General features: G+C 43.2%; 1 protein-coding gene across 1 annotated transcript; it reads left to right on the top strand.

The window, feature by feature from the left end:
- Window positions 1-334: 334 nt before the first annotated feature.
- On the top strand, window positions 335-24,055 carry LOC311117675 (zinc finger RNA-binding protein-like; the record flags this gene model as incomplete). The annotated part of the gene is made up of 3 exons (XM_084192607.1): window positions 335-414; window positions 612-693; window positions 23,764-24,055. Coding segments are annotated over exons 1-3 (411 nt in total), but the record flags the coding sequence as incomplete, so codon positions are not given.
- Window positions 24,056-24,810: the final 755 nt, after the last annotated feature.

The raw sequence follows: 24,810 nt of genomic DNA, 5'->3' as shown, positions 1-24,810 counted from the left end.
AGCCCATCCTCCCCAACCATTCCACTGACTCCGCTCCAGCCATTACCACGAGCCCCTCCTCCCCAATTAAGGTACCACCAACCCCCTGTGGTACAAGTTGCTACAATACTTTTGTAAGAGAAAAATATAACCACATGATGGTGTTAATTTCCTTATAACAATGCATAGATACATTTCCTATAAATAGTCTATAATTTAATATTATGGCCCAGTCAGTCGACCTAGAGGGAAAAAAAAATCATAGGCCTAGTAGAACTACAATTCCCATGTATATCTACGTGTACCGCGCATGTGCGCCTGGTCCATTTCCTGGTCCGACCTTCTCATATAAATACGCAGGGTTACGAGTCAAGAGTTCGTCAGAGAATACGAACCCAATGATTCCTATATGTCCAGTGGTCTCCTTCACCTATGGTGAGTGAACGTTAATGACAACGATTAAATAGATAGCAAGACTATCAATTAATAATTGATAACATTTTACGGGGGGAAAGCTGTGGTTGGTCGGCGTGTCCTTGAGGTGCTCTTTCTGTAAACGAGGGTCTTGCTAGCTAGCTAACCAGCGCTAGCCTACTGTTCAACCTCGGTGTATCTGTCCCTTTTTTCTGCAGTGCCCAGCCGGCTTGGTGAAGATGCCAAAATGGCTACCGGCAACTACTTTGGATTTACCCACGGTGCTGCTGCACAGTACAGGTAAGAGGAGTTGACTCCTTGGAATTGGTTTTGGAAATTATGCGATCCGTCACCGCGGGAGCCCAATTTTAAAGGACGCTCGGTGCTATCAGGGATCCTTGGGACTTCCCTACCCGTAAACATTATACTTCAATGGGGGGGAGAATAGGCACGTCCCAGGGATCCCGGAACACCCCCCCCCCCCCCCAATTTCCTGTCCTAGATTGCCTCCCATTTTTTATTTTAAAGGTTACTTATACATATTCAACAATTGGTTGTGGGAATTTACACATGGAGTTAATAAACATCAACAAATGGTGCACTGACAGCTGTCAGTGTAGCTAGCATGTTAACCTTAGCTAGCTAGCTATCTTGCTAACATTATCTAGTTAACTAATGTTATCTGTTGCTGTTTTTTTAATTTTAATTTTTTTACTACATCGCATTCACGAGATTATCCAGCTGCTTCTGGAGCTTGATTTGTTATAAGCATTGATTTAGGGAGAACTTTGTCACCGATGGAAACCACTGGCATAGCTTTGAATTTGCTATCTAATGTTATCTCCACAACGTTTTGGCATCTTCCATAAATTGGGTCCGTGAATCCGCCAGTTTATGCTTGATCCGAAAATGTGGTCAGAGGCTTCATATGGAGGGTGTGAGCAGAGCATGCAGAGGACTAATTGGTCTCTGGACCGAATCGCCCACATGTTGTAACAATGCGGAGGGCTCGGTGAGCTCCGCATTGACATGATTGGTTGATGGTAGGTGGGGGCGGCAGGTCCAGTGTAAACACACTCACTTCCTTCACAACAGCTCTGCTCGGTGACTTCTGCAGAGGCCGTATCGCAGTAAATGCTGTACAGCCACTGCAGACAAAGATTGACCATGAAAAGCCTTCAACTTTGCAGCGGTTTCTGATTAATAAATAATAATAAGCCATTTAGCAGACGCTTTTATCCAAAGCGACTTACAGTCATGCGTGCATACATTTTTGTGTATGGGTGGTCCCGGGGATCGAACCCACTACCTTGGCGTTACAAGCGCCGTGCTCTACCAGCTGAGCTACAGAGGACCAATGCAATGCAATGCTGGTTGGTGGTAACATTCAAATAAAACCCAGCTAGGCAGAGATTATTTTATGTCATATCATAGGAATAGACCTGGCATTTGCACGAAGTGGGCAGTTCAGATTCGTCACTTCAAGCCCAAATATACATCTTACTTTGACTAAAACAATGACTTATTGACTTCAATCGTTGTGCAACATCATGGGTAAGCTCTGGCCAGTGTCTTTCAGCTCGAAAAATTTGATTTCTGCTGGTGTGGGCGTTTTTTAATGTTTTCCAGCTGTTCTGATACCCCGTAGCGAGGTTGCTATTGTTTCAGGTTGGGGGAGGTAATACTAGCTAGGTGTTCTGCAGAGCAGACATCTGCAAGTGGCTGGTGCGGAAGCTTGCTAACGATAAGTGGAGGTGTTCTAATAGTTAGCTATCAAATGGCAAGATGTTAAAGTAAGCGTTGCAAGTAAGCATTCCACTGCTCCTTTTTATACCTGCTGTAAAGTGAATACGTGATGAATACATTTTGAATTGTATTGAGATGGCTATTCAGCTAAAGTTGGCGATCTACTTTGCAAGCAGTTTGATTTGAGAACTGTTTAGCTAGTGAAAGCTGCAACTGTTTTGACATTTGTTTACAGTAGCTAGCTACTAGGCAATCGAATAAATCCTAAATATACAGTGCCTTGCAAAAGGAGCCTTGGATTTCTTCACATTTTAGTTTTGCAAAGTGGGATTTCATTTGCTTTTTTTTTGTCAACAATCTACACAAAATACTGTCCGTGGAAGAATGATTTAACTCTTAAAATATTTTTTTAGAAACTAAAATGTAGTTGTTGCATAACTATTTGGCCCCTTTGTTTAGGCAAGCCTAAATTATACTGAACAACTATATAAACGCAACATGTAAAGAATTTTTCCATATGCACAAAAAGCGTATTTCTCATTTTGTGCACAAATTTGTTTACATCCCTGTTAGTGAGCATTTATCCTTTGCCAAGATAATCCATCCACCTGACAGGTGTGGCATATCAAGAAGCTGATTAAACAGCATGATCATAACACAGGTGCATCTTGTGCTGGGGACAATAAAATGACACTCTAAATGAGCAGTTTTGTCACACAACACAATGCCACAGACGTCTCAAGTTTTGAGGGAGCGTGCAATTGGCATATGACTGCAGGAATGTCCACCAGAGCTGTTGCCAGATAATTGAATGTTCAACTCTACCATAAGCCGCTTCCAACGTTATTTTAGAGAATTTGGCAGTACGTCCAACCGGCCTCACAACCGCAGACCACGTGTAACCACGGCAGCCCAGGACCTCCCCATCCGGCTTCTTCACCTGCGGGACCGTCTGAGACCAGCCACCCGGACAGTTGCTGAAACTGGGTTTGCACAACTGAAGAATGTCTGAACAAACCGTCAGAAACCATCTCAGGGAAGCTCATCTGCGTGCTCGTCGTCCTCACCAGGGTCTTGACCTGACTGCAGTTCTGTGTCGTAACCGACATCAGTGGGCAAATGCTCACCTTCAATGGCCACTGGCACACTGGAGAAGTGTGCTCTTCACGGATTAATCCCGGTTTCAACTGTACCGGGCAGATGGCAGACAGCGTGTATGGCGTCGTGTGGGCGAGCGATTTGCTGACGTCACTGTTGTGAACAGAGTGCCCCATGGTGAGGTTATGGTAAGGGTAGGCATAAGCTACGGACAACGAACACAATTGCAATTTATCGATGGCAATTTGAATGCTCAGAGACCCGTGACGAAATCCAGAGCCCCATTGTCGTGCCCTTCATCTGCCGCCATCGCCTCATGTTTCAGCATGATGATGCACAACCCCATGTCGCAAGGATCTGTACTCAAACCTGGAAGCTGAAAATGTCCCTGTTCTTCAATGGCCTGCATACTCACCAGACATGTCACCCATTGAATGTTTGGGATGTGCTGGATCGACGTGTAAAACAGCATGTTCCAGTTCCCACCAATATCCAGCAACTTTGGGACAACGTTCCACAGGTGACAATCAACTACCTGATCAACTCTATGCAAAGGATACGTCTCGCTGCATGAGGCAAATGGTGGTCACAGATACTGACTGGTTTTCTAATCCACACCTTTAAGGTTTCTGTGACCAACCGATCTGTATTCCTGTATTCCCAGCCATGTGAAATCTATAGATTAGTGCCTAATGAATTTATTTCAACTGTCAGATTTTCAGCAAAAGTTTTTTGTTCAGGAATACTGGCCTAATAATAGATGTTGACATTATTTCATTTGTTTATTGAAATTCTACACGTTTTTGCTAATTTATAAAAATGTAATAACTAAAATCTAGTCGTTGCATAAATATTCACCCCTTTTTGTTTAGGCAAGCCTAAATTAGTTCAGGAGTCAAATCTGTCTTAACAAATCACATAAGTTACCATGACTTACTCTGTGTGAAATAACAGGGGTTGACATGATTTTCTAACGACTAACCCTTCCTCTGTCCCCCATACATACAACATCTGTAAGGTCCCTCAGTCAAGTATTGAATTTCAAGCACCGACTCAACTACAAAGACCAGGAAGCTTTTTGAACGCCTCGTAAAGAAGGGCAGTGATTGGTAGATGGGTCACAATAACAAATCAGACATTGAATATGCACAACATGACCAAAAGTATGAAATTGGGCGATTTTTAGGACTGGCTTGCAGTTGGCGTTCCAATTCAAATGTTTTTGATGGGGTTGAGGTTAGGGCTCTGTGCAGGCCAGTCAAGTTCTTCCACACCAATCTCGACAAACCATTTCTGTATGGACCTCGCTTTGTGCACGGGGGCATTGTCATGCTGAAACAGGAAAGGGCCTTCCCCAAATTGTTGCCACAAAGTTGGAAGCACAGAATCGTCTAGAATGTCATTGAATGCTGTAGCGTTAAGATTTCCCTTCACTGGAACTTAGAGCCCAAGACATTATTCCTCCTCCACCAAACGTTACAGTTGGCACTATGCTTTCGGACAGGTAGCGTTCTCCTGGCATCCGCCAAACCCAGATTCATCCGTCGGACTGCCAGATGGTGAGACCTGGAGCTGTGTGCTCCATTTGTATACACGTCATCAACGGGTGTGGCTGAAATAGCAGAATCCACTAATTTTGGAGGGATATATATATCTAGTGTATAAAGTGTCTTTTTTTTAAGCATCATGGTCAAGTTTAATAATTGTGCTGTATTAAACCACCCAGACAGATCAAAGATGGTCGTTCTTCTGAACTGAGCTGCGGGACAGGAAGGAAACTGCTCAGGCATGTTACCATAAGGCCGTTTGGTGATTTTTAAAACCGCTACATATTCCAAGTACTGCTTCAAGGCATTGAAGTAATACTGCAAAAACACACAAAGGAATACACTTTTTGGCCTAAATGCAAAGCCTTATGTTTGGGGCAGATCCAACACAACACATCACTGAGTAACTGCTGCCTTATTTTTAAGCATGGTGGTGTCTGAATCATGTTATGGGTATGCTTGACATCAGCAAATACTGGGGAGTTTTTCAGGAATAAAGCAACAGGATGGAGATTAGCAAAAAAAAAAAAATGTAATGGCCAAATATTTCACAATCCAGGCGTGTAAAGCACTTTGTAGACTTACCCAAGAAGAGACACCGCTGTAATTGATGCTAAAGGTGTTGCTAACATGTATTGACTCAGGGAGCTGAATACTTATCTAATCAAGATATACAGTGCATTCGGAAAGTATTCAGTCCCCTTGACTTTTTCCACATTTTGTTATGCTACAGCCTTATTCTAAAATGGATCAAATTAAATGTTTTCCTCAATCTACACGCAATACTCCATAATGACCAAGCGAAAACAGGTTTTTAGAAATTAAACATACCTTATTTACATAAGTATTCAGACCCTTTGCTATGAGACTCGAAATTGAGCTCAAGTGCATCCTGTTTCCATTGATCATCCTTGATGTTTCTACAACTTGATTGGAGTCCACCTGTGGTCAATTCAATTGATTGGACATGATTTGGAAAGGCACACACCTGTCTATATAATGTCCCACAGTTGACAGTGCATGTCAGAGCAAAAACCAAGCCATGAGGTCGAAGGAATTGGAACCACCAAGACTCTTCTTAGAGCTGGCTGCCTGGCCAAAATTAGCAAAATTGGGAGAAGGGCCTTGGTCAGGGAGGTGACCAAGAAACAGATTTCCACTCTGACAGAGCTCTAGAGTTCCTCTGTGGAGATGGTTGTCCTTCTGGATAGTTCTCCCATCTCTGCAGCACTCCACCAATCAGGCCTTTTATGGTAGAGTGGCCAGATGGTAGCCAATCCTCAGTAAACGCACATGACGGCCCACTTGGAGTTTGCCAAAAGGCAGCTAAAGGACTCTCAGACCATGAGAAACAAGATTATCTGGTCTGATGAAACCAAGATTGAACTCTTTGGCCTGAATGCCAAGCGTCACGTCTGGAGGAAACCTGGCACCATCCCTACGGTGAAGCATGGTGGTGGCAGCATCATGCTGTGGGGATGATTTTCAGTGGCAGGGACTGGAAGACTAGTCAGGATCGAGGGAAAGATGAACCTGCTCCAGAGCGCTCAGGACCTCAGACTGGGGCGACGGTTCACCTTCCAACAGGACCACGACCCTAAGCACACAGCCAAGACATCGCAGGAGTGGCTTCGGGACAAGTCTCTGAATGTCCTTGAGTGGCCCAGCCAGAGCCCGGACTTGAACCCGATCGAACATCTCTGGAGAGACCTGAAAATAGCTGTGCAGCGACGCTCCCCATCCAACCTGACAGAGCTTGAGAGGATCTGCAGAGAAGAATGGGAGAAACTCCCCAAATACAGGTGTGCCAAGCTTGTAGCGTCATACCCAAGAAGACTCGAGGCTGTAATCGCTGCCAAAGGTGCTTCAAAGTACTGAGTAAAGGGTCAGAATACTTGTGTAAATGTGATATTTCAGTTTTTTTTTTAATAGATTTGCAAATATATCTAAACTTGTTTTTGTGTGTAGAGTTGAGAGAAAATAAAAATTAAATACATTTTAGAATAAGGCTGTAATGTAACAAAATGTGGAAAAGTTAAGTCTGAATATTTTCCGACTGTATTAGTGTTTTTATTTTATTTAGCAACAACTAGATGAGTTATTTAATTTGTATTAATCTTTTATATAAATTCTTCCACTTTTGACATTTAGCGTATTTTGTGTAGATTGAAATTGATTGTCAATTCTCACTTTAACACAAAATGTCAAATCTAAGCTGTCTTAATAATTGTTCTAAGACACTGTATCTTGCTGTCACCTTATCGTACATTAAACCTACCAAAAACACAGCTAATCTAGAGTCTAGAGGTGTGGATTTCCCTTCTGATTCATTTTGGTCTTGTCAGAAGAGCTGTGGTTTTGGACTCCCCCAGAAGGCATTTTGGTATCAGTATTATTCTAGCATATTGTCTGTGTATTAACCTACTGTTCCTTTATGAAATGCCCTGACATGGTCTGCTGTGCACAGTGAATGATTTGTATCCAAAACAACTTTGGTCGACAGTCTAGATGGCTGTTGTTGTACCAAGAGGATTGTGCCGTTAACCCATAAACACACAACCGTATTTACAAGGAAAAACCGTTTTTAGGCCTATATTTAGTTAATAACGTTTCATTTACATTTTAGTTGTGGGGTGCTGTTCAGTTTTTCAGAGCAATTTTCCTCTTGTCTGTTTTTTGAAATGCATGGAAAGCACATTTCCTGTAGCAGCAGCTTAGAGGTCATTGATGGAAAGCCAAGACTATTCTTCATGGCATTAACAGGCAGAGCATGGTGCCTCTTTCTGCCTGGTCAGCTTGCTGGCCACCAGACACAACTCTATTGCCAAGCCAACCCCGCCCCCCTTTCCTCTGTTGTCAGAGAGACCAACAGTGTGAAATCGTCCATAAGGAAATTAATAGGACAACGATACATCGACTCATTTTGTGTATAAAACTTTATAATTCCAAGTGACACAGATCGCTAATTTAAGCATTTATCTATCCGTTTTCCAGATTATGTTAAACCAGAAAAGGAAATGTGCTATTTTACTAACTGAGTCCGGCTTTAACGATGAGGAATCGGCACCAAACTACTTCTGACTAATTATCGGAGTTTCTCGACAGAATTTTATCCGACAGAATTGAGGGGGTCTGGCGTTTATGAAGTGAGTCGGCGTAACATTTTGCAGCTGTGATATGATGTGGTGTGAGTTGGAGCTGGCCTTCAAACTGTTCCATCTATTTTTGTACAAACTTGTAAACAAGACAATCCTACGGTGTTTGTGGATTTCATGTGGACCTAGTTTAGAGTTCATGACCAAAATGCGGTCTAGGCTACTCCATGTCTCTGCTACTTTGCAGTTGGCTGTTTGGGATCAGGAATGACTGAAATGTAGGATTTAAAAAAAAAAAGCTAAATCCACCTCTTATGTGGTGTGACGACAACGTCTGTTTTTGTTTCATCTTTTACTTATGCGTTTTCTGCACAGCTGCTTGCATCCCACAAATCTCACCCACATGATTTGGAGTTGACTTCATAGTCTTCAAGGCATAGGAAGTAGTTCACTCGCCTTGTTACTCCAGGCCTCATCCTCGGACTGTTGTAATGTAACCAATATCTGTAAACCGTCCGAGTGTTGCCTTTAAAGAAAATATATTTTACATGTTATTAGGATCCCCATTAGATGTTGCTAAAGCAGCAGATACTCTTCCTGGGGTCCACATGAAACATGACATAATACAGAACATTTTAATAGACAAGGACAGAACTACACAGAGCTCCAAAAGTATTGTGACACATTTGTGCTCTGTACTCCAGCACTTCGGATTTTGAAATGATAAATTGACGGAGGTTAAAGGGCAGACTGTCAGCTTTAATTTGAGGGTATTTTCCTCCATATCAAGTGAACCGTTTAGACATTTACAGTACTTGTTGTACAGTGTGTCCCTATTTTAGGTGTATTAAAGTAGTAAAAAGTGTTGTATTTGGTCCCATATTCCTAGCACGCAATGACTACATCAAGCTTTTGACTCTACAAACTTCTTGGATGCGTTTTTTGTTTTGGTTGTGTTTCAGATTATTTTGTGCCCAGTAGAAATGAATGGTAAATAATGTCTTTGTCATATTTCTAAACACTTAATTAAAGTGACTGCTACCATGATTACGGATAATCCTGACAATGAGTGACAAAGTTAGATGCACAAATATCATACCCCCAAGACATGTTAACCTCTCACCATTACAGTAACAGGGGACGTGAAAGTTTTTTTTGGGGGGTATGATATTTGTGCCTCTAACTTTCTCACTAAATAAACTTAACTCAGAGCAAGGCTTCAATCTTAGAGGGACATCGGGGAATGCTGTGTCTTTGTTTTTACAGACACTTGACTGCTATTCAACCAGGTTTTCCATATGGATCGAACTGCAGCTTCTGGTAAGCTTAACTAGCTGCTAACTCTAGCAGGCTTGTAACTCCAATACAACACATTACTGAGTACCAGTGGTGGCTGCATCATGTTATGGGTATGCTTGTAATCGTTAAGGACTGGAGTTTCAGGAAAAAGCAATTAATGGAATGGAGCTAAGCACAGGCAATATCCTAGAGGGAAAACCAGGTTGTCTACTTTCCACCAGACACTGGGAGATTAATTCTCAGTTTAGACTTAAATCTACTTGAAAATCTATGTTAAGACCTGATAATGGTTGTCTAGCAATGATCAACAACCAATTTGACCGAGCTTGAAGAGTTGAGAAGATAAATGGGTAAATGTTGAAAGCTCTTTAGACTTACCCAGAAATACTCAGTTGTAATTGCTGCCAAAGGTGCTTCTATAAAGTATTGACTCAGAGGTGTGAATACTTAAGTAAATGAGTCTGGCCAATTGAGCCTGTAATCAAACCCACAATTGCTGATGCTCTAGATACTCAACTAGTCTCAAGAAGGCCAGTTTTATTGCTTCTTTAATCAGCACAACAGTTTTCAGCTGTGCTAACATAATTGCAAAAGGGGTTTCTAATGATCAATTAGCCTTTTAAAATGATAAACTAGCAAACCCAACAGTATATACAGCTGCGGAAAAGATTGAGACCACTGCAAAATTATCAGTTTCTCTGGTTTTACTATTTATAGGTATGTGTTTGGGTAAAAAATAATTGTTTTGTTGTATTCTATAAACTACTGACAACATTTCTCCCAAATTCCAAATAAAAATATTGCATTTATTTGCAGAAAATGACAACTGGTCAAAAAAAAAAAAAATGCAGTGTTGTCAGACCTCGAATAATGCAAAGAAAATAAGTTATGTTCATTTTTAAACAACACAATAGTAATGTTTTTACTTAGGAAGAGTTCAGAAATCAATATTTGGTGGGATAACCCTGATTTTCAATCACAGCTTTCATGCGTCTTGGCATGCTCTCCACCAGTCTTTCACATTGATGTTGGGTGACTTTATGCCACTCCTGGCGCAAAAATTCAAGCAGCTCGGCTTTGTTTGATGGCTTGTGACCATCCATCTTCCTCTTGATCACATTCCAGAAGTTTTCAATGGGGTTCAGGTCTGGAGATTGGGCTGGCCATGACAGTCTTGATCTGGTGGTCCTCCATCCACACCTTGCTTGACCTGGCTGTGTGGCATGGCGCATTGTCCTGCTGGAAAAACCAATCCTCAAGAGTTGGGGAACAATGTCAGAGCAAAAGGAAGCACGTTTTCTTCCAGGACAACCTTGTACGTGGCTTGATTCATGCGTCCTTCACAAAGACAAATCTGCCCGATTCCAGCCTTGCTGAAGCATCCCCAGATCATCACCGATCCTCCACCAAATTTCACAGTGGGTGCAAGACACTGTGGCTTGTAGGCCTCTCCAGGTCTCCGTCTAACCATTAGACGACCAGGTGTTGGGCAAAGCTGAAAATTGGACTCATCAGAGAAGATGACCTTACTCCAGTCCTCTATGGTCCAATCCTTATGGTATTTTGCAAACCTCAGCCTGGCTCTTCTTTGCTTCTCATTGATGAAGGGCTTTTTTTCTAACTTTGCACGACTTCAGCCCTGCCCCTAGGAGCCTGTTTCAAACCGTCCTCGCCGTGCACTTCACCCCAGCTGCCGTTTGCCATTATTTTTGTAGGTCACTTGATGTCATCCTACGGTTGTTGAGTGACATTCGAATGAGTTGGCAGTCATCACGGTTAGTAGAGAGTCGTTTTCGCCCTCTGCCGGTCTGTAGCTTTGTTGTCCCCAATGTCTGCTGCTTGACCTTGTTCTTATGAACCGCCGTCTTTGAAATTTTAAGGATGGAAGCAACCTGACGCTCACTGTATCCCTCTGCCAGTAAAGCCAGAATTGAACCCTTTTCCTCACTCAACTTTCCTTTTCAACTCTTTTGACATGGTCAATAGTTTATTTTTTTGATTCATATTACTTTTGAGGTACTATTAGCACTGTTTTTGCCATCCAGCTGGTCCTATTGCAAGAGGATAGTGATGACCACAGCAGTGGTTTTTATACTTCTCCTCATTTTAAATAAGATTTGGTTCAGGTGATCACCTAATCAGTACCTAATTCAGTAGAATGAGGTGTGCCTGTGTTGGAATTCAACAGACACTGTATGTTTTAATCCATTTTGAATTCAGGCTGTTATACAACAATGTGGAATAAGTCAAGGGATATGAATACTTTCTGAAGGCTACAAATATCTGTGACGTGTAAAAAGTCATCCCCCGCCCCCACTTCGGCCTATCAGATCACGTCTCTCTGTTCCTACTCCCTGCAAGGACTACAGACCTATCACAGACTACAAAGACAAATCCAGATGTGTGGTGCCCAAACGCCTCCCTCCCAGATGAGCTTAACACATTCTATGCCCGCTTCGAAGCAGACTATGCCGAGCCATCCAGGAAGACTCGTTGCTCCGGACGACCAGGTACTTTCGCTCTCCAAAGCTGCCGTGAGAAACTCTCGCGATAATACTCACAAAGCCACCGGCCCAGATGGCATCCGGTTTCAAGGACACCATTACAGTGCCCAAGGGAAAAACAAGGTGACATGCCCAAATGACTATCGCCCCGCCGTGCTCACCTCGGTCATCATGAAGTGCTTTGTGAGGCTGGCCATGGCCCACATCAAGGCCAGCATACCAGGCATACTGGACCCAATCCAATTTGCCTATCGCTCCAACAGATCCACAGAAGATGCATTTGCTATTCACACTGCCGTAACACATCTGGACAAGAGGAACACTTTATGTGAGAATGCTGTTCATTGACTACAGTTCAGCATTCAACACTGTTGTTCCCTCCAAGCTCAGATCCCTGGGTCTGGACACCACCCTCTGCAACTAGATTCAGGTCTTCCTGATGGGCAGACAGAAGGCTGTGAGGATTGGGAACAACACCTACTCCACACTGACTCTTAACACAGGGGCCCCCCAGGGGTGTGTCCTCTGCCCTCTGCTGTACTCCCGGTACACCCACGACTGCGTGGCTTTGAGTAACAGCAACTCTTCCAAGTTTGCTGACGACACCACTTGTAGGCCTGATGATCAACGACGAGTCGGCCTATAGAAAGTAGGTAAGTGAACTGGCATTGTGGTGCCAGGACAAAAACCTCTCCCTCAACGTCAGCAAGAGTTGATTTGTTAACTTCAGAAAGCCGAGGGAACATGCCCCCGACCCACATCAACGGGACTGCAGTAGAGTCCGCAGTTAAGTTTCTCTGCGTCCACATCACCGAGGACTTGACATGGACTAACACCACCACCACTCTGGTCAAGAGGGTGAAACTTTCTAAGGCGGCCACCCCGGCCCCTCTCCAAATATTACTGCTGACTGGTTACATCACGGTCTGGTACAGGAATTTCTCTGTCTACCACGTTGCCCTCCAGCGGGTGGTGAAGATGGCCCAGTACATCACTCGGACCACCCGTCCCAGGACATCTACTCGAAACAGTGCCTGACATGCTGACCACACCGGCCGCGTTGCGTGTTCGAGCGTTGCAAAAATAAATGTACACATGAAATTATTGAATAAACATGCATCCAAACTGCTCGCTCGTGTCAACGATAGAACTATGGAACTTGGTTCTATTTTAGACACTTGACGTGCTGCAAGTCTGTCATCTGCCATCTCCGAATTTGGCTTTTAGACTCATATACCCACGTGAGTGATTGAAAGATGGAGGTCCACACTTCAGTCCAGTTGGTTGCCAACGCCATATAAAATCCACAGAAGAAGACTGAACTAGAAGAGATTACTAGAAACGAACTAGGTTTCCCCCTTTTTTTAATCTGTGGATTAATTGTCAGAATAGGGAACACATGATTTTGTGTGACTCAAAGTGGGTTGATATTCTACGAAGATCCAGCAAAAAAGGACCTTGTACATTTCAGGTAAAATAACAACCCAATGTTTTATCTCCCAGGACAAATTAGCAAGCAAGCAACAGCAAGCTAGCTAGCTAAATGTCCACACATTTACATGTTGTGTTCATATTTTTTCTGTAGTTTGATGGTTGTAGCCATCGATTGTCCTATTAACGACTAAGGAACATGTCTGTCGGCCCTGGTTAAAGAAAATTGTGATAAATAAAGAAAGTATACCAGGTTAATTTAAGGATCAGAACATTGACAGCCGTGCCATATAGATTGCAAAATAGCTGAAGAGATTTTTGACGTACCGATTCCATGGCACTGATACGCAAAACGACGCCAGATTCAAAACGTATAATCTTTTTATTTAAATTATTATACAAAATTCTTGCAACCAATATTATGTTATTTATATGGGGGATACAACCTTCCCAGCTCTGCAGATTTTGCTGCGAAGAGACAATCATTAGATAATTTGTTTTGGTACTGTCCATATGTAGCTTGTTTTTGGTCACAGGTCCAGGAATGGATAGCACTACTGGGTGATCTGAAAAGTCATAGTCAATCGATCAATAATATAATAGTACTTTTAGCAAAAATGTTTATTTTCAATTTACAATCTGTAGAAACAATGAGAATAGAAGGGTTCAGAACTTTTGTGAAACGGCACAGATGAAAAATATATGGCAAAGAGAAATCCAATATGGATGGTGTTAAGAGATGGAAGGGAGGTATTTAAGAGATGGAAGGGTTTGAACTAATAACTAATGTAAAACATACTGTGTCAGTAAAACGTACATAGGTTAACTTTTGTGAAAGAGCACAGTTTGAAAGAGATGGCATATAGAAGCAAACCGGATGGACATCATGAAAATGATCGGAGAAGTTGAGGGTAGAGGAAGTTCAGGAATAAAAACAAACAAAATATAATTATTGTAGAATTTGACTGTATCCATAAAATGTATATAGTATGTATGGGCTGGAAGTAGAGGCCTAAGCGTTGTTGTTCACTAGTTTACTCCAATTAGGGAAGGGGTGGCGGGGTTGGAAAGTAATAAAGGGGAATATTTTTTTAAAGGATATGTATGTATGTATGTATGTATGTATGTATGTATGTATGTATGTATGTATGTATGTATGTATGTATGTATGTATGTATGTATGTATGTATGTATGTATGTATGTATGTATGTATGTATGTATGTATGTATGTATGTATGTATGTATGTATGTATGTATGTATGTATGTATGTATGTATGTATGTATGTATGTATGTATGTATGTATGTATGTATGTATGTATGTATGTATGTATGTATGTATGTATGTATGTATGTATGTATGTATGTATGTATGTATGTATGTATGTATGTATGTATGTATGTATGTATGTATGTATGTATGTATGTATGTATGTATGTATGTATGTATGTATGTATGTATGTATGTATGTATGTATGTATGTATGTATGTATGTATGTATGTATGTATGTATGTATGTATGTATGTATGTATGTATGTATGTATGTATGTATGTATGTATGTATGTATGTATGTATGTATGTATGTATGTATGTATGTATGTATGTATGTATGTATGTATGTATGTATGTATGTATGTATGTATGTATGTATGTATGTATGTATGTATGTATGTATGTATGTATGTATGTATGTATGTATGTATGTATGTATGTATGTATGTATGTATGTATGTATGTATGTATGTATGTATGTATGTATGTATGTATGTATGTATGTATGTATGTATGTATGTATGTATGTATGTATGTATGTATGTATGTATGTATGTATGTATGTATGTATGTATGTATGTATGTATGTATGTATGTATGTATGTATGTATGTATGTATGTATGTATGTATGTATGTATGTATGTATGTATGTATGTATGTATGTATGTATGTATGTATGTATGTATGTATGTATGTATGTATGTATGTATGTATGTATGTATGTATGTATGTATGTATGTATGTATGTATGTATGTATGTATGTATGTATGTATGTATGTATGTACTCACTCTACCGTTCAAAAGTTTGGGGTCACTTAGAAATGTCATTAAAATAACATCAAATTGATCATAAATACAGTGTAGACATTGTTAATGTTGTACAAGCTCCCTCACGACGCCAGGACAGCGGAGACACTCACCACCTTCCGGAGACACTTGAAAACCCCACCTCTTTATGGAATACCTGGGATAGGATAAAGTAATCCTTCTACCCCCCCTTACCCCACCCCAAAGAAAGAAAAAAAAAAAACATATTGTAAAGTGGTTATCCCACTGGTTATAAGGTGAATGCACCAATTTGTAAGTCGCTCTGGATAAGAGCGTCTGCTAAATGGGGTGGTGGGGTTAGAAAGTAATAAAGGGAAAAATGTATATGTACACTGTTCAAAAAAATAAAGGGAACACTAAAATAATAAAACATCCTAGATCTGAATGAATTAAATAATCTTATTAAATACTTTTTTCTTTACATAGTTGAATGTGCTGACAACAATCACAAAAATTATCAATGGAAATCAAATGTATCAACCCATGGAGGTCTGGATTTGGAGTCACCCTCAAAATTAAAGTGGAAAACCACACTACAGGCTGATCCAACTTTGATGTAATGTCCTTAAAACAAGTCAAAATGAGGCTCAGTAGTGTGTGTGGCCTCCACGTGCCTGTATGACCTCCCTACAACGCCTGGGCATGCTCCTGATGAGGTGGCGGATGGTCTCCTGAGGGATCTCCTCCCAGACCTGGACTAAAGCATCCGCCAACTCCTGAACAGTCTGTGGTGCAACGTGGCGTTGGTGGATGGAGCGAGACATGATGTCCCAGATGTGCTCAATTGGATTCAGGTCTGGGGAACGGGCGGGCCAGTCCATAGCATCAATGCCTTCCTCTTGCAGGAACTGCTGACACACTCCAGCCACATGAGGTCTAGCATTGTCTTGCATTAGGAGGAACCCAGGGCCAACCGCACCAGCATATGGTCTCACAAGGGGTCTGAGGATCTCATCTCGGTACCTAATGGCAGTCAGGCTACCTCTGACGAGCACATGGAGGGCTGTGCGGCCCCCCAAAGAAATGCCACCCCACACCATGACTGACCCACCGCCAAACCGGTCATGCTGGAGGATGTTGCAGGCAGCAGAACGTTCTCCACGGCGTCTCCAGACTCTGTCACGTCTCACGTGCTCAGTGTGAACCTGCTTTCATCTGTGAAGAGCACAGGGCGCCAGTGGCGAATTTGCCAATCTTGGTGTTCTCTGGCAAATGCCAAACATCCTGCACGGTGTTGGGCTGTAAGCACAACCCCCACCTGTGGATGTCGGGCCCTCATACCACCCTCATGGAGTCTGTTTCTGACCGTTTGAGCAGACACATGCACATTTGTGGCCTGCTGGAGGTCATTTTGCAGGGCTCTGGCAGTGCTCCTCCTTGCACAAAGGCGGAGGTAGCGGTCCTGCTGCTGGGTTGTTGCCCTCCTACGGCCTCCTCCACGTCTCCTGATGTACTGGCCTGTCTCCTGGTAGCGCCTCCATGCTCTGGACACTACGCTGACAGACACAGCAAACCTTCTTGCCACAGCTCGCATTGATGTGCCATCCTGGATGAGCTGCACTACCTGAGCCACTTGTGTGGATTGTAGACTCCGTCTCATGCTACCACTAGAGTGAAAGCACCGCCAGCATTCAAAAGTGACCAAAACATCAGCCAGGAAGCATAGGAACTGAGAAGTGGTCTGTGGTCACCACCTGCAAAACCAGTCCTTTATTGGGGGTGTCTTGCTAATTGCCTATAATTTCCACCTGTTGTCTATTGAAATGTATTGTCAATCAGTGTTGCTTCCTAAGTGGACAGTTTGATTTCACAGAAGTGTGATTAACTTGGAGTTACATTGTGTTGTTTAAGTGTTCCCTTTATTTTTTTGAGCAGTGTGTATATACAGTACCAGTCAAAAGTTTGGACACCTACTCATTCCATGGTTTTTCTTTATTTGTACTATTTTCTACATTGTAGAATAATAGTGAAGACATAAACTATGAAATAATACATATGGACTCATGTAGTAACCCAAAAAGTGTTAAACAAATCAAAATATTTTATATTTGAAATTCTTCAAATAGCCACCCTTTGCCTTGATGACAGCGTTGCACCCATCTGGTTTGCGCTTAGTGGGACCATCATTTGTTTTTCAACAGGACAATGACCCATCACATCTCCAGGCTGTGTAAGGGCTATTTGACCAAGAAGGAGAGTGATGGAGTGCTGGATCAGATGACCTGGCCTCCACAATCACCCGACCTCAACCCAATTTGAGATGGTTTGGGATGAGTTGGACCGCAGAGTGAAGGAAAAACAGCCAACAAGGGCTCAGCATATGTGGGAACTCCTTCAAGACTGTTGGAAAAGCATTCCAGGTGAAGCTGGTTGAGAGAGTGCAAAGCTGTCATCAAGGCAAAGGGTGGCTACTTTGCAGAATCTAAAATATATTTTGATTTGTTTAACATCTTTTTGTTTACTACATGATTCCATATGTGTTATTTCATAGTTTTGATGTCTTCACTATTATTCTACAATGGAGTGTTTCCCAAAGCTGATCGGTTTATTGATCCCCTCGCCACTCTCTGGAAGTCACCCTCAGAGTTTCGTCAGCAACACGTGACAATGGAGGGCCCTCCAAGCGAGTTGGTAGGGGAAAGGGGGTTATTTGGGATTCACCGTTTAATTGGCGCATTTCTAACTAGGAACTAGTTCTGTACGATGTCGAGTGGTGGGGTCGATAAACTATTATTGAAAATGAAATACAGAAATAAGTTTTTGACAGCGATTACAGCTGAGTCTTTCTGGGTAAGTCTCTCGTAAGCGCTTTGCACACCTGAATTGTGCAACATTTTGCCAATTTTTTTCTTTTTAAAATACTTCAAGCTCTGTCAAGTTGGTTGTTGATTATTGCTAGACAGCCATTTTCAAGTCTTGCCATAGATTTTCAAGTAGATTTAAGTCAAAGCTGTACCTCGGCCACTCAGGAACATTCACTGTCTTACATTTTTTACATTTACATTTTAGTCATTTAGCAGACGCTCTTATCCAGAGCGACTTACAGGTAGTGAATACATATTTTATTTATTATTATTATTTTTTTTTAATACTGGCCCCCCGTGGAAATCGAACCCACAACCCTGGCGTTGCAAACGCCATGCTCTATCAACCGAGCTACATCCCTGCCGGCCATTCCCTCCCCTACCCTGGACGACGCTGGGCCAATTGTGCGCCGCCCATGAGTCTCCCGGTCGCGGCCGGCTGCGACAGAGCCTGGATTCGAACCAGGATCTCTAGTGGCACAGCTAGCACTGCGATGCAGTGCCTTAGACCACTGCGCCACTCAGGAGTCTTCTTGGTAAGCAACCCCAGTGTAGATTTGGCCTTGCGTTTTAGGTTATTGTCCTGCTGAAATGTGAATTCCTCTCCCAGTGTCTGGTGGAAAGCAGACTGAACCAGGTTTTCCTCTAGGATTTTGCCTGTGCTTAGCTCCATTCCGTTTGTTTTTTTTATCCTGAAGAACTCCCCAGAATTACAAGCATGCATACCCATAACATGATGCAGCCACCACTATGCTTGAAAATATGGATATGAAAATGTGGTACTCCGTAATGTATTGAATTTGTATTCCGGACAAAGTTATTTGCTTTGCCATGTTTTTGCAATATTACTTAAGTGCCTTGTTGCAAACAGGATGCACGTTTTGGAATATTTTGTATTCTGTACAGGCTTCCTTTTCATTCTGTCCATTAGGTTAGTATTGTGGAGTAACTACAATGTTGTTGATCCATCCTCAGTTTTCTCCTATCACAGCCATTAAACTCTAATAGTTTAAAGTCACCATTGGCCTCATGGTGAAATCCCTGAGCGGTTTCCTTCCTCTCCGGCAACTGAGTTAGGAAGAAAGCCTGTATCTTTTGTAGTAAGTGGGTGTATTGATACACCAACCAAAGTGTAATTAATAACTTCAACATGCTCAAAGGGATATTCAATGTCTGTTTTTTTTGTTGTTTTTTTTCACCTACCAATAGGTGCCATTTTGCAAAGCATTGGAAAACCTCTTTGTGGTTGAATCTGTGTTTGAAATTCACTGCTCAACTGAGGGATCTTATAATTATCTGTGTGTGTGTGTGTGGTATAGCGAAAAAGTAGTCATTCAAAAATCATGTTAAACACTATTCCCCACAGTGAGTCCATGCAACTTATGTGACTTGTTAAGCACATTTGTACTCCTGGACTGATTTAGGCTTGCCATAACAAAGGGGTTAGATACTTTTTGACTTAAGACATTTCAGCTTTGAATTTTTACTTAATTTGTGAACATTTTGAGAAGCATAATTCCACTTTGACAGTATGGGGTTGTGTGGGCGTGGGCAGGCCAGTAACAAAAAATCTACATTTCATCCATTTGAAATTCGGCTGTAACACAACAAACTTAGCAAATAGTCAAGGGGTGTGAATACTTTCTGAAGGCACTGTATGTTGACATATTTACGCCGACATCACCCCAGTGTACCAGAGCAAGACTGAAGCACAAAGAAACAACACATTGTCTCCTCTTTGCATCCAAGCAGCCCTTGGCAGCTGATTCTGACTGGGCCAAATACATTTACAAGAGCGATAGGTATGCTATGTTTTTTTTTTTTTTTTTTACGGTCTTTGGTTAGCCGCAGATATGTGCCCATTCTAGGGGTTTCCGCACCTTGTTAAAGTGTTAGAGCCATGTTTCGAACTTCCCTCTTGCACCCATTTTCAGCAAACCAGTACTACCCGCTCTATATAAGCAAGCAAAGCCGAAGTTTTCAATTAATTGGGCAATGCACCCACGCTTACCGAACAGTGACAGCCCATCACATTACCCCCTGTGTGGGAGATGTACCGCGCTACAGACACGCCCCCTTTATGACAGTCACAAGTGTTCATCTGGCACTGAAGGAGGCAGTGTCATGGTGCGTTCGTAACCAAGTGGGAAATGTACCACGTACGACAGAAAAATCCACTTGAACGGCCCTCCAACTGGTAATTACTAGTGGGAAGCAATCATCCTGATCTCCCACTTCACCCGCTAAGGAAATGGCGACCTCTGACTTCACCCGCTAAGGAAATGGCGTCTATAACATAATTTTCGGCAGTTAAATGCAACAACAAAACAGTCTTTTATAAAAAGGAATCTATTAATGTGTTTTTTTTAACTCTATCATTTGTTTACAAGCATGATACTGTACTTTTAGTTTGTTTGACGCAGCTTGTTGGCCATTTAGTCGATCAGCGTTTCTCAACGAGTTCAAAGCACATCCGTATTGCTACATTCCCACATGGTACGAACTAGGCTTGGGTGGTGTCTCCTGAGTGGTGCAGTGGTTTAAGGCACTGCATCGCAGTGCTAGCTGTGCCACTAGAGATCCTGGTTCGAATCCAGGCTGTGTCGCAGCCGGCCGCGACCGGGAGACCCATGGGGCGGCGCGCAATTGGCCCAGCGTCGTCCAGGGTAGGGGAGGGAATGGCCGGCAGGGATGTAGCTCAGTTGATAGAGCATGGCGTTTGCAACGCCAGGGTTGTGGGTTCGATTCCCACAGGGGGTATGAAAAAAATAATGTAAGTCGCTCTGGATAAGAGCGTCTGCTAAATGATGTAAAATGTAAATACCGTATACTATATATACCAGGGTATTTGAAAAATACCGCCACTACCATTTGAAACTTTCTTATGTTTTTTTTATTTATTTTTTTACATTTTAATATTTGTAACTACAGTGAGGGGGGAAAAAAGTATTTGATCCCCCTGCTGATTTTGTACGTTTGCCCACTGACAAAATAAATGATCAGTCTATAATTTTAATGGTAGGTTTATTTGAACAGTGAGAGACAGAATAACAACAAAAAAATCCAGAAAAACGCATGTCAAAGATGTTATAAATTGATTTGCATTTTAATGAGGGAAATAAGTATTTGACCCCCTCTCAATCAGAAAGATTTCTGGATCCCAGGTGTCTTTTTATACAGGTAACGAGCTGAGATTAGGAGCACACTCTTAAAGGGAGTGCTCCTAATCTCAGCTTGTTACCTGTATAAAAGACACCTGTCCACAGAAGCAATCAATCAATCAGATTTCAAACTCTCCACCATGGCCAAGACCAAAGAGCTCTCCAAGGATGTCAGGGACAAGATTTTAGACTGAACTACACAGGAGGATCTTGTCAATGATCTCAAGGCAGCTGGGACCATAGTCACCAAGAAAACAATTGGTAACACACTACGCCGTGAAGGACTGAAATCCTGCAGCGCCCGCAAGGTCCCCCTGCTCAAGAAAGCACATATATATATACATGCCCGTCTGAAGTTTGCCAATGAACATCTGAATGATTCAGAGGAGAACTGGGTGAAAGTGTTGTGGTCAGATGAGACCAAAATCGAGCTCTTTGGCATCAACTCAACTCGCCGTGTTTGGAGGAGGAGGAATGCTGCCTATGACCCCAAGAACACCATCCCCTCCATCAAACATGGAGGTGGAAACATTATGCTTTGGTGGTGTTTTTCTGCTAAGGGGACAGGACAACTTCACCGCATCAAAGGGACGATGGACGGGGCCATGTATCGTCAAATCTTGGGTGAGAACCTCCTTCCCTCAGCCAGGGCATTGAAAATGGGTCGTTGATGGGTATTCCAGCATGACAATGACCCAAAACACACGGCCAAGGCAACAAAGGAGTGGCTCAAGAATAAGCACATTAAGGTCCTGGAGTGGCCTAGCCAGTCTCCAGACCTTAATCCCATAGAACATCTGTGGAGGGAGCTGAAGGTTCGAGTTGCCAAACGTCAGCCTCGAAACCTTAATGACATGGAGAAGATCTGCAAAGAGGAGTGGAACAAAATCCCTCCTGAGATGTGTGCAAACCTGGTGGCCAACTACAAGAAACGTCTGACCTCTGTGATTGCCAACAAGGGTTTTGCCACCAAGTACTAAGTCATGTTTTGCAGAGGGGTCAAATACTTACTTCCCTCATTTAAAATGCAAATCAATTTATAACATTTTTGACATGCGCCTTTCTGGATTATTTTGTTGTTATTCTGTCTCTCACTGTTCAAATAAACCTACCATTAAAATTATAGACTGATCATGTCTTTGTCAGTGGGCAAACGTACAAAATCAGCAGGGGATCAAATACTTTTTTCCCTCACTGTACTTTTTAAGTAATTTACCTGCCGTCAATTTGTGCAATATGTTAAGAGATAAAGAAGATTACGTTCTTCATTTCACCTGCCACATGCTTTTTCATTATGACGCTTACCAGTAGTCCACAGTCAGGTGGTGTTTGTTTTAAAAGCACACAACGCCGAGAGACTTCACAGCATGCGCCAGGTGATCTAATTACAATATGGAAATCACAACTTTAATAATTGCCAGCTGGATAAGTCTAAAATGTGATTAATGCACTGCAGTTGTGCATTTGGTTTGCTAATTTAGTAGCTAGTTTGCTAAGTGGTTAGCTTATTCCCAAATCAAGCATTCGCTTGGTAACTGGCTGAATCCCCTCCTGGATCAGGAGCCTTGCTGGCTATTATTATAAAAATAATAATTGTGAGTAGCATTTTTGAGTTACTTGTATAGTTTTAGGTCAGACACTGTAAAATGTTGAGTAGCATTGCGCTCATTAGCATTCTCCATGGGATTTTACATGCGCTTGTTAGCATTGCTAACCTTCGGATTACAGAGTATCAGTGAGGTTTGAAAACCGCCCCTGTTGTGTTCAGTGCCGGTATTACCGACTATCCCGGAATGGCACCATGCATACAGCCTCAGTACTGACTTTCTTTCTCTCAGCAGCCACCTGGTCTCTCTGTCCCTCTGTCCCTCTGTCCCTCTGTCTCTCTGTCCCTCTGTCTCCCCAGTCAGCAGCCACCTGGTCCCTCTGTCCCTCTGTCCCTCTGTCTCCCCAGTCAGCAGCCACCTGGTCCCTCTGTCCCTCTGTCTCCCCAGTCAGCAGCCACCTGGTCCCTCTGTCCCTCTGTCCCTCTGTCCCTCTGTCTCCCCAGTCAGCAGCCACCTTGTCCCTCTGTCCCTCTGTCCCTCTGTCTCTCCAGTCAGCAGCCACCTGGTCCCTCTGTCCCTCTGTCCCTCTGTCCCTCTGTCTCTCCAGTCAGCAGCCACCTGGTCCCTCTGTCTCTCTGTCCCTCTGTCCCTCTGTCTCTCCAGTCAGCAGCCACCTGGTCCCTCTGTCTCTCTGTCCCTCTGTCCCTCTGTCTCTCCAGTCAGCAGCCACCTGGTCCCTCTGTCTCTCTGTCCCTCTGTCCCTCTCTCTCTCCAGTCAGCAGCCACCTGGTCCCTCTGTCCCTCTGTCCCTCTCTCTCTCCAGTCAGCAGCCACCTGGTCCCTCTGTCTCTCTGTCCCTCTGTCCCTCTCTCTCTCCAGTCAGCAGCCACCTGGTCCCTCTGTCTCTCTGTCTCTCCAGTCAGCAGTCACACCAGACCTAATCTCTCTCTCTCTCTCTCTCTCTCGCTCTCTCTCTCTCCAGTCAGCAGTCACACCAGACCTGATCTCTCTCTCTCTCTCTCTCTCTCTCCAGTCAGCAGGCGGGCCCGGTGGCCTACTCCCAGCCTACCACTGTGGCCAGCTACACGGTACACCAGGCACCGATGGCGGCCCACACTGTGGCAGCAGCCTACGCTCCCACCGGCGCCACAGTTGCCGTAGCCAGGCCCGCCCCCGTCGCCGTGGCAGCAGCAGCCACCGCCGCAGCCTACGGAGGGTACCAGCCGGCGCACGCCACCGCCGACTACGGCTACGCACAACGCCAGCCGGACGTCCCCCCGCCGCCCCCCCCGGTCACCTCCCAGAACTACCAGGTGGGTTACCAGGTAACTTAACGTCCCACCTCAATGTTATATTCAACATGTTAAGAGTTTTGGAGTGTTCATTTCATCTTTTAAAGCGTTCTGAAACTCGGGCTGGGGAGTGTTCTGAGGCAGTTTTAGCACTAGTTCAGAAGGGTTTGCAAAACAGCATTGGGGGAGATGAATTTGAAGCTGCAGGATTTGTTTTCGAGAACGTCCCCCCCCCCCCAAGAATCCTCAAGATGATTGAATCAAGGTGATGGACCTCCAGATCTGCTTGATCCTCCTCGTTCTGTGAAAGTCTCTGTCCATCTGGAGCCCAGATGCTGTTTGGTTTTTATCACAAAACAGCTTGAATGACGGAGAGCACTACTTTAGTTTAAACAGAAGTTTGTCATTATCTTAACCCCAGATAAGTCCTCTGTCTGCAGTGTTCACCATTCTGCTGGCGGACCGTCATTTTTCAGTACTATTCAGCGTACGCTGTGATGACCAGACTAAAATATGTATTTCATTAAGCAAATTGGCTTTTAAATTGGTGTCTGCTGTTCAACATAAGTCCCTTATTGCACCCATTACGTGTAGCTGAAGTCTACACCCCCTAGTCTGAAGCGTTCTCCCAGTGTGCACCTGCCCATTCCACATCATGGATTTAACAAAGTGATAGAATCAGGATGCTGAAACTGAAACGCTGCTTCTTCTTCTTCTTTTTTTTTATCACCTCCGTGTTTCGTTTTTCCCCTGACTCCACTGTGCCTCTGTTTTGTTTTTGCAGGACT

The sequence above is a fragment of the Coregonus lavaretus genome, assembly GCF_964263955.1.
Source record: "Coregonus lavaretus genome assembly, contig: HAP1_SCAFFOLD_4740, whole genome shotgun sequence".
NCBI lineage: Eukaryota > Metazoa > Chordata > Actinopteri > Salmoniformes > Salmonidae > Coregonus > Coregonus lavaretus.
The sequence above is the reverse complement of the archived record's forward strand: the minus strand, read 5'-3'. Positions and strand labels throughout refer to the sequence as shown.